Raw genomic sequence first — 11,046 nt, forward strand, 5'->3', positions numbered from 1 at the left:
TGGACACAGTGGATTTGGGTGAACAAAAGCAAAGCAAACAAATCTGGGACAAAGAACAGCAATACTGCCACAGGAAGCGTGGGGAGTGAGGAAGAGGGAAAATACAAGCTGCGCTCCCTCCCTTGCAAAGTTGAGGCTCTCCCCAGAAGCTGTTACAAAAGCAAGATAAACCCACAAACAATAGGATCCACTCATGTTCCTTCTATGTTTCCCAGGCAACAACAAGCACTCAACAACAGTTTAGAGTGCAAAAGACCCATCTGTTTGGTCAGTTAATGGCAGGAAGACTAAGAGACTTAAGCAGCGGTTCTCAGAACTTGTTGTTATATATATATATATATATATATATATATATATATATATATATATATAACATTTATATTCAGCATTACACTGTATTTAAATCCAAATCTCTATGCTGGAACTCTAAAACTCTAGCAAAGAAGGTGTTTTTTCACTGATATTTTACAGATCTACAGCTACCCCTGCACACACAGATGGGAATGCATGACAGCATCACGAAGGTAGATGCACACAGGTCTCAGTGGGAGTGTTCCAGGCAAGAGAAAGTAAATTCCAGGACTGTTGCCCAAACACACTGATGTGCAGATGCTAAAAGAAGCCCTAGCTGGACAAAGAGGTCTCAGTAGACACCCCAAAAATGGTCAAGTTGCATGGTTACAGACCAGACTCTAAGAAGTTCCTCTCCTCAAAGGGCAGGACCACGTCTTTACTATTTAGCTAGGCACACCTATTTAGCATTCCTGCTAGGCATGTGGGTTTGTTGGCATTTTTGTTATGGTCACTTGTGGAATAAGGTCCTGAAGGGCCAATACTGTCCATTCTCACCTCTTATAGGACGCTGGAGCTGGCCAATGAGCCTTCAACCTCACACAGCGTTGACTCGAGGCTAGTACACAGATGGACCTCTGCTTGTCATACAGCTCTTGATATAGCTGTTCAAGCAGAACCTTAGGCAATTAACCTCTGTTCTTTAAATCACATGCAAGCTGACTTGAAGACTCTTAGCACAGCCCCCCAAAGCTATCAGGGCTCAAGAAGAAATTATGCCCACTCAGGTGCTTGTGCCTTCTCTATCTGATGAGTTATCACACAATTTTTTTCATGCCTCAAATGAGTTCCAAGCATGCTATTCCAAACAGTGTAATCAAATCAATGTGACATTTCATCTGAATGGTAGGAGTCACTCTAGCATAAAATAGACAAAAAAGAACTTTTAAAGCAGTAGAAAGGCAAATTAAACAAACAAAAAGAATTTTGCCTATTCTGCACACCAGCAGTCATGGCATAGTCAACTCTACCCCAATGAGATTCCTGTCCTGCTGAGAGAACTGCACAGGGAAACATCATTTAAAGAATTCAAAACAGCAGTGCTTTCCCAGAACTAGAGGTAATCTTGTGGATTAGTCTCAGGCAAGAATCCTTGCAGGAGCACCTTCAGCAATTCCCAGCCACTCATAGAATGGAAAAACCCTTTCCATCCATCGCACTGCAGATCCAGATAAACAGCAAAAGTATTTCAACATGAGCTGGATTAAGGCCTCCTCGCTGTGTCACACACTTTTAGAATACGACCTACCATGTATGTCCCTGCACCACAGGATCCCGATATGTGTTTATTAGGCTGAGGAAAAAAATCTTCTTCCAATAAATCCAAAGGAGTAGTTAATAGTTAATTATCATCAAGCAAATCACAAGGGGTTTTTATCTTCCTGGGCAGGAATAGGACAGAGATCCTCTGCCATTCCTACCTGTATACTAGAAGAAACTAGAAAACTAGAATAGGATTATTTCCAGAACAGACAAATGATGCTCAGTCAGTTTCACAAGCAAACTGAACTGACTATCCATACCATATACTGTGACAAAATCATGAAGCAGTAGACACTTTCACATTCCTACTTTTGTGTTTCTCTTACCTTTATCTCCAAAAAGAACAACATTTTACTGAACAAGAAAATAGATCACAGAATCACAGAACTATAGGGGCTGGAAGGGACCTCAAGAGATCATCGTGTCCAACCCCCCTGCCAAAGCAGGTTCCCTAGAGCAGGTTGCCCAGGTAGGTGTCCAGACAGGCCTTGAGTATCTCCAGAGAAGGAGACTCAACAACCTCCCTGGGCAGCCTGCTCCATCACCATAGATACCTACCAATCCCCACCAGAAACAAGTGGTGACACAGTGTTGTATCTGTCACCAAAAAGCTGCGTCTAGATAGAAACGCTAAGTGTTGGGACACTAGGTTCTAGGGCATCCCCTTCACCTTAAAGAAGAAACAATACCAGAACCAACAGGGTACAGTGCTTTACAGTTCCCAAGCAGCAGCATTTGCACTATGACATTTCATCTTCCAGCACCATATAAAGTGCAAATCCTCACCTGTGAACAAATTTCTCCTTTACCTTGGATTTACAGGGACCAGAAATCCCAGCCTAAGAGCTGCACAGCAGAAGTCTAAGGTTCAGTTCTGGGAGAGTGAAAAGTGAAATGCAAAGAGCAGTTGCAGTATTGCCAAACAGAGATCACACACAGAAAGACTAACTGCTTCAGATCAAGTACAAGCAGCATTCAGTGCTTCACCAAAAGCAACGGGGCTTACATGTATCAGTAGGGCAAACAGGCCGAATCCTGCTGGAAGCATCATGAGTCCTAGCTATTGGAAAATTTGGCTAGGAACAGACCAAGCCATTCTTAGCTCCAGACAACATCCCGCTGATGCACAGGATCGCTTGCTATGCCAGCCTGGCTGAGAATTGCTGGTTCAGAAGCTTTACATGAAGTAGTTGCACCACCTGCTGTCTGCTCCAAAAGAAGCTACTAGTGTTCATTAGAAACACAGAATAGTTTGGGTTGGAAGGGACCTTAAAGATCATCTAGTTGCAATCCCTCTGCCATGGGCATGGATGCCACCCACTACATGAGGCTGCTCAGGGCCTCATCCAGCCTGGTGTTGAACACCTCCAGGGATGGGGCATCTGCTACTTCTCTGGGCAACCTGTTCCAGTGCCTCACCACCCTCTGAGTGAAGAATTCCTTCCTAACCTCTAATCTAGATCTCCCTTCTTTTACTTTAAAAATGACTTGTCCTGTCATTATCTGTCAGCAAAAATTTGCTCTCCATCTTTTTTATAAGCCCCCTTTAAGTACTGAAAAGTTGCAATAAGGTCACCCCCAGCCTTCTCTTCTCCAGGCTGAACACCCCCAGCTCTCAGCCCTTCTTCACAGCAGAGGTGCTCCAGCCCTCTGTCATCTTTATGGCCCTCCTTTGAACCCATTCTGACAGATCAGCAACCATCCTTCATGTGCTGGGTGCCCCAGACCTGGACACAGCAGTCCAAGTGGAGGCTCACGAGGGCAGAGTGGGGAGGGACAATCACCTCCCTCGACCTGCTGGCCTCTCCTCTGTTGATGCAGCCTAGGACGCAGTTGGCCTTCTGGGCTGCAAGCGCACACTGCTGGCTCATGTAAAGCTTTTCATCCACTAGAGCAAAAATCAGTATTGGGTAAAGCTTTCTTTAAAACCAGTTCTTTGTGGAACATGCTCTTGATTAAAGTCATCAAGAAAGACTTTGTATCTGGAAACTGGGAAGCAAAATCAACAGAGAGACAGCTCTAGTTGAAGTGGTTCAGGTTCTCAGAGTATGAGAAATTCACTTTAATGCCCAGCTCCTCTCAAGAGAAAGACTGCACTGCTAACTCTTGGGAAGCACTCATGTCATTACCACCCCAGAACGCTAAAAGCTAACATGGAACAAAAACTCCAAAGAAATAAAAATTCTGCTGAGCAAAAACAAACAAACAAACCAAAAGCTATCACCAAACCCCACTTTTAGCTAAGCAGAAAGGAAGTAGACACATCTTAAATCCTGCACTATTCCACCTTCCTGGACAAGACTAGAGCTCTAACTGATCCAAACCAATGGGGCAAAGAAATGACTCTTACAGCAAGACACAATACTAGAAGTGTTCTTAGTGTACAGGGTCTTGTGGACACATCCAGGCAGACAAGTCAGTCTGCTCTCTCAGCTGGCACAAATACAACAGATTGCAGGAAGATCCCCATAATCCTAAAGGTCAAGGAACCTGTTCCTGGGCAAGTATGTGTGTACCTGGCCTCAAAATTAATTGGGCATGCAGTAGCAAGGTAGTGTGGGTCTAAAATGAATTTGAAAGAGAAACGACCTTTGCTTGCTGAAGCACAGGTGTACACCGTGCAGACAGAAGGGAATCAGAAAATCAGTTTATTTAAAATTAAAACCAAACTACCAAAACAAATGAACAAAAATACCCACATACTTCCTGATAAGCTTCCTGCTCAAGCTAGATCTCCCTAGCTAGAGAGTAGTCCCCCCTGGCTGTGTGGCCAATAGTACTCACGTATCCCTGTTCTTCCTCCACCCAGCATCATTTGGTTATGTTCAATTGGTCCCAAATACCAGCAGACATTTACTTCTTCCCTTATATGCACACATGGAGGTCATGAAGCACAAAGGCTTCTTCTCGCTGGGACAAGTCTTGGGATTTATGTGCAATCATTTGCTTCCGTGAAGAAAGGAGCTCCCACTTGGCAGAACCATAAAACAAGCATGAGAAGATATATCTACCTTCTCCATTGAAGCCAAAGCCTAAACACCACTAAAATCATCCTTGAACCATTCAGCCTGCAGTCCAGACATGCACATGCTCAATCTACAGCTGACGGTCTACCCTCTCCATGTACATCCCTCAGCATTCCCTAGAAAGTCTTCTGTAGCATTTCCCAGTCTCACCACTCCATTCTACTTCCACTTAACTGGGGCTCATCTTCCAAGTTCACTCTCTTGGAAAGGGATATTGCCTGTTCGCTGTGCAGCATCTACAGATCCACACTGCAGTAGAAGAGCAGGACTCTCACCAGACACTGGCTCTCCTTTGGGAAGTCACTGAGGCTTGGACCTTCCTCCCAGACAGGTGTCAGAGGTCCAGTTAAGAACAGAGAAGCAGCCTTTCTTTATGCTTCATGTTCACTCAGTGTTGTTGTATGGTTTCAACTTCCTCTTCCTCCTCCCCACGTTCAGCATGGTGCAGCAGCAGCTCCAGGTCAGGGTCAGAGCTTGCCTCTTCATTTAGATTCAGTGCTTTTTCACCTGCATGCAGACAGCCCATTTACTAATAAGCTAACTCACTACAGGACTGATGGGTACTAAACACTGGCAACGAGCTGGAAACTCGAGCTCAGTGAAACTACAAGGATGCCTACAGAGAAACAGAAAGTCATTTAAAACAGAATCACCTTTGGTATTTAGGGCTTTGAGAATGACATGAAGAGAGATTCCTGACAGACAGACAGCAAAACCCAGCCAGTTCAAGAGACTGAGGTGGTCTCCCAGCAAATGTGTGGCGAGGAATAAAATGCAGATTTCCTGTGGAAAGAAAAAAGATGACATGTGGCACAGCAGGACCCAGTGAGATACACATGAGATGTTTTACAGCTCAAGCCTAAATCAAGATGCCAGGCTGCTAATTTCCACCAGCATGTTCTTCCATGTGCAGAAGTTCTAAAAACAGATTCCAGGGACAGAATGACCTGTTAAACTGGAATTGGGGATTTTAAGTCTCCTAACTGCACAGCTTGGCACATGTCACCAGTCAGCTCAAAAGTACACGTCCTGGACTCCTCAAAGAAAGGGAGAATGTGCCAAACCAGATTAACAGTTACCTCAAACCACTGGTTTGTCTTTATCCAGGTCTGATGCAAGAAAGTGCCCTTCTTAAACTCTCCTCCCTCCCACATCATCTGTTGTTTACGAAGCCCATATGCTTTAGTTTCTCCCACATCCCACCAAACTTTGGACTTCAATGGTATTTTTATAGAATAGCCATCAGACTGTCAGAGGCAAGGACCAAGGGCTCTGCTACTCTGCTGTCAGAGTAGCAGTGATCAAGGGCCTTCACTGCAGAGACTGCAAGGAAAAGCATTAAGCTCCTGTGCAAGGAGAATAAAAATCATAAGAGATTATTTATAAAGCTGTAAAGAAGTTCCCACCACAGGAAGCCCATTAGGGATAACTCAGTACTTGCCTTCTAGTATTAGCACAGGAACCATGCCTTACCTTAAAAATGCCAGCAATGGAAAGGGTGAGGCTAGATGTTCTGGAAACCAAGAGGAACTCAGAAAAGCCTAGACCAAAGGCAAGAATTCCACCCAAGAACAGCTTCCCTACCAGAGAGAGCAGCATTCCTGCTTCATGGAAATGGAAGAGCTTCTCTGATATGGACAAAGGCAGGCCTAGGAACAAGAAAGTGAGTAGCAGAATACCCTTCCCAATTCTCAGGACTCCCCACAACAAGATGGGGGTGAGCTGCTCACATTCCAGCATATGGAGAACATGGAGCCAGTTCTTCACAGCCCTTTCTTCCACAAGTGTGGCAGGCTACTATTCTTATGCACTCTATAATGTTCTGTCAGCATAAGTTCTATCTTGGTCCTTGTATCTCCAGGTCTCTAACTACTTTGTAAAGTTCACAAGCGTTCACTTATCCACATGAATTTTCTTTAACAACATACAGCCAAGCACTCTCCCCAACCACTCTCTAAAGCTACCCTTGCTTTCTCTAATTAACTCACGCACCCTCAAACACTGCAAACAGAGGGAAGAGCACCAGGAACATGAGCGGCTGCAGGTGAAACATGATATCAATGGGGTTCTGGAGCCCTGAAAGAGGAGAATCAATAACAGACCAGGTAACAACAAGCCATGGAATAACATAGTTCCTTGAGTTTTTATTACCATATGTAGATGTAAACCTTACTTGAAATGCCCATACCTAGGCTGCTGCAGAGGCCAAACCATCTTCATTACCCACCAACAGATGACCCCTATCCCAGGTTTCAAACACTATCCCTTATACAAGTTTTGTTTCTGCAGCAAGCGCTACCATTTCCTTATTCCCCTCCCCATCACCAGCACCATGACCCACTTCTTAACTCCGTACATACCTAGTTCAGCCTTCTGCATAAGTATCTGTGTGAGAGTCCAGCGAACACCACCAAGGAAAGAGGCACAGAGCACCAGCATGAACCCTTGTGTGTTGAACTGTGTGGACTTGTAGGTGAACATAAAGAGCCCCCCAGCGATGAGCAGAACCACCAGCACCAATGCTACCCTCTGGGCGAGAGCAAACACAAAATCACTACAGAGATTCCTGAAGATGAACAGTCAGACACCTCTTCTGCATTCATCCACACAATTGCATTCCTCCTCTACTTACATGTATCATGTACATCTACTACCTGTTTCCCTAGGCCTAACATTTTGCTTCCCTAAAGCATTGCATTGGACCCTTACCATTTCCTCCAGCTTGAAGAGCAGTGAAAAAAGCAGGATGAAGAGAATGGCAGAGGATTTGGTCATCGTGTAGCTGTAAGGACCAAAATACATTATCAGTATCCTCTAATACAGTCCTTCCCAATAAAGTACCTTCAAGAACTAGATCACCCACTGATACACAGCTACCAGCTAGGCTATCATATACCCTGCATGCCAACCCCATCAAGCCATATGCCTCTTCAAGAAATTGACCCTGACAAAGCATTTTCCAAGCCACAACAGAGGACTCCCAGGGAAGATGAGATTTGTACTCACAGGGAGACAGTAACATACAGGAAGCTCCAGTTACTCAATCCAATATCCAATGAAGTAGACAAAGCTGAAGAATCAAAGAAAAATCCTGAAATTAATTGTCTTCCACTACATAAAAGAAATCCCTGCTACTTGACCACACAAATAGGAAGGAGAGCAGATCCAGAAAAACAAAAATATTTTCCTCATGTTAACTCTTCAATACCAAAATGGCTCAGATATTCTCAGTTTGTTTCTATCCTGTTCCCTGTGATCCAAATTTGGCCTAGCACCACCCTTATTTAATAAATACCATACAAAAAAAAAAAACAAAAAACAAACAGAAACCCCTTTCCCCCTGCTGTGACTGAAAGCCATCACAGATTTGCACCATTTAGTCTTTTTTGAATGCATCAGAGCATGATAACTGTTAAGTATGAAGGTCACTTCAAGAAACCTGAAGAGGTGAGTCTGGCAACAATCCTCTGTGTGCACCCTTAATCCTCACAGAATCATAGAATCACTCAGATTGAAAAAGACCTCTAATATCATCTAGTCCAACATTTCACCTAGTACTAAAATCCACCACTAAACAATGCTACTAAGTTCTATATCTACATGTTGCTTGAAGACCACCAGGGCTGGTGATTCAACAGCTTCCCTGGGCAGCCTATTCCAATGCTGAGCGACCCTTTCAGTAAAGAAATTTCTCCTAATATCCAACCTAAACCTTCCCTGGTGCAACTTGAGACCACTTCCCCTCATCACTTGGTACCTGGGAGAAGAGCCTGATCCCTACCTCACTATAGCCTCTTTTAAGGTAATTGTATAGTGCAATAAGGTCTTCCCTGAGCCTCTTTTTCTCTAGCTAAACAAAGTCGTTGTAATTGTTTTCTAGACTCCTCACCAGCTTCACTGCCCTTCTCTGGACATGCTCCATCACCTCAGTGTCTTCCTTGTAGTGAGGGGCCCAACACAGAATTCAAGGTGCAGCCTCACCAGAGCTGAGTGTAGAGGGACAATCACTTCCCTAGTCCTGCTGGCCACATCATTTCTGATACAAGTCTGTATGCTGTTGGCTTTCTTGGCCATCTGAGCAGCCTGCTGGCTTCTATTTAGTTGGTTATTGACCAATTATACCCTAGTCCTTTTCCACCAGGTGGCTTTCCAGCCACGCCTCCCTCAGCCTGTAGCATTGCACAGGGTTATTGTGTCCCAGGTGCAGGAGCCGGCACTTGGCCTTGTTGAACCTCATACAGTTGGCCTCGGCCCACCAGTCCAGCCTATCCAGGCCCCTCTTAAGAGCCTTCCTACCCTTGATCAGATCAACACTCGTGCCTAATTTGGTGTTGTCCACATGCACCTCACTAGCTTGCAACTACAGAAAAACGTTTTACTGATCCAGTGGCATGCTATGCTGAAAGGTAATATTGCTACAGAAACGTAGAAAAAAAAAGTCAAGAAAGCACAGGACACGTTATACAAGGTATTACAAATCTCACAGAGATCTTGAACCAGATGATCTGCATGAGACATTACAACTACAAGTACACCAAGATAATAATATACAACCAAGGAATTGCTAACATATCTGTATTCTTGAGTAGGAGCTTTGCTTCTCAAGAACTACTACAGCTGCTTTGTGTTATACATAAACTTTTGTATTACAAAGACCAAGTTCTAACTAGAGAAAAGGATTAAATTAACGTAAATGCATGGCTTGATATCAACATTACAGAGAAGAAAACTGTGAGGAGTGGCTCATTCACCAGATGGTCATGCTGCTGTCCAGAAGGACCTTGACAGACTGTAGAGGCAGGCTGACAAAAATCTCATGGAGTTCAACAAGGAGAAGCACAGAGTCCTGCACCTGGGGAGGAACTCCAGGCACCAGGGCATGCTGGGGGTCACCCAGCTGGAAAGCAGCAGCAGAAGACCTGGGGGTCCTGGTGGACACCAAGTTGGACATGAGCAGCAATGTGCCCATGCCGCTAAGGAGGCTAAAGGTATTTTTGGCTGCGTTAGGCAAAGTATTGTCAGCAGGTCAAGAGAGGCGATTCTTCGCCCTCTGCTCAGCTTTGGTGAGGCCACAGCTGGAGTGCTGCATCCAGTGATGGGCCCCCAGTACAAGAGCAACGTGGACATACTGCAGATAATCCAATGTAGGGCCACCAAGATTATCAATGGAGCACCTCTCCTGCAAGGAGAGGCTGAGAGAACTGGGATCGTTCAGCCTGGAGAAGAGAAGGCTCAGAGGAGATCTCATCAATGCCTCTAAATACCTGAAGTGAAAGTGCAAAGAAGATGGAGCCAGGCTCTTTTCAGTGGTGCCCAGTGCCAGGACAAGAGGCAATGGGTGCAAACTGAAAGTAGACAGGAAGTACCGTCTAAACAGCAGGAAGCACTTCTGTGCTGTGCGAGAGATGGAGCACCGGTATAGGTTGCCCAGAGGTGCTGGAGTCTTCTTCGGAAATGTTCAGAATCCATCTGGACGTGATCCTGGAGCAGGGCCACCTGCTCGGGGTTGGAGTAGGTGACCTCCAGAGGTCCCTGACAACCTCCTCTGCTCTGTGATTCTGTGAAACAACTTGCGGAGGTGTCTGCAACACTCATTGTATGTTTGCACGTGCCAGTTGTTCCTTAAGAAAAATATGTTCCGAGTGGCCCGCCTGTGTTCTGACTAGCTTTTTTTGTGACAACAAACGCAGTAGGTCTCAAGGAAAATCTACGCCTGAAGCGCCGTTAAGGAAACGCACCGGCCGCCAGCAGCAGTGCCCCGGCGGAGCGGCGGCTGCTGCTCCTCGCGGCTTCGCGCCTACCCCCGGGAAGCGGCGGCCTGCCGAACCCCCGGCCCGAGGGGACGCCGCGGCTCCCGAAGCGGCCCGGGCGCCCCCCGCCCCGCCCCGCCCCGCCGCGCCCGGCCGTACCTGCGGGGGCCGCCCGGCGGAGGCAGTCGGCCCAGGAGAGCGTCGCCCGCGGCCGCCCGGAGCGGCAGCGCGCCAGGGCTCGGGCCAGCGCCGAGAGCGCGAAGATGAGCAGGAGGTGGAGCAGGGTGGCGAGCAGCGGGAACGGGAAGCTCTGCGGGACCGACAGCTGCCGTCACCGCCGCCGCTGCCGCCGCCGCCCCCCCTACCCCCGCCCCCGCCCCGCACCTTGACGAGCCACTTGTTGTAGAAGGTGATGCCGATGGAGAAGCCGTAGTAGAGCAGCACCAGCGCCGCCGCCAGCGCCGCCCGCCCCAGCGCTGCCGCGCCCGCCCCCATGCGCGCCTCCCACCCGCCCGGGGCCCCGCGCCGGCCGTAAAGGGAGGGGGGGGGAAGCCTCGTGCCGCGGCCGGGCCGCGCCCGGAGGGGAAGCGAGGGCGGCGGTGACGACGCGGCGGGGGGCGGGGCCCGGGCTGGGCGGGGCCCGTGGCGTCACGGCG

At 47.2% G+C, this 11,046-nt stretch overlaps 1 protein-coding gene across 2 annotated transcripts in view; it reads right to left on the reverse strand.

Moving 5' to 3' along the window:
* Positions 1-10,899, reverse strand: part of SLC35H1 (solute carrier family 35 member H1) — a 33,398-nt gene extending 22,499 nt beyond the window's left edge. The window contains exons 1-9 of one of the 2 annotated variants that reach the window (XR_014618902.1): positions 10,775-10,899; positions 10,550-10,700; positions 7,647-7,710; positions 7,350-7,422; positions 7,001-7,169; positions 6,633-6,716; positions 6,114-6,289; positions 5,294-5,423; positions 4,916-5,147 (exon numbers count right to left, since the gene is read on the reverse strand). Coding sequence is in view for 1 of the 2 variants with exons in the window: in XM_084296688.1 (XP_084152814.1) it covers positions 5,029-5,147; positions 5,294-5,423; positions 6,114-6,289; positions 6,633-6,716; positions 7,001-7,169; positions 7,350-7,422; positions 7,647-7,710; positions 10,550-10,700; positions 10,775-10,885 (1,077 nt within the window). In the remaining variant the exon portion in view is untranslated. Of the gene's footprint in view, positions 1-4,164; positions 5,148-5,293; positions 5,424-6,113; positions 6,290-6,632; positions 6,717-7,000; positions 7,170-7,349; positions 7,423-7,646; positions 7,711-10,549; positions 10,701-10,774 lie in introns of those variants that run through there. The other variant, XM_084296688.1, reaches the window with a different exon arrangement.
* Positions 10,900-11,046: the final 147 nt, after the last annotated feature.

Source organism: Netta rufina (assembly GCF_964035555.1).
Source record: "Netta rufina genome assembly, chromosome: 16".
NCBI lineage: Eukaryota > Metazoa > Chordata > Aves > Anseriformes > Anatidae > Netta > Netta rufina.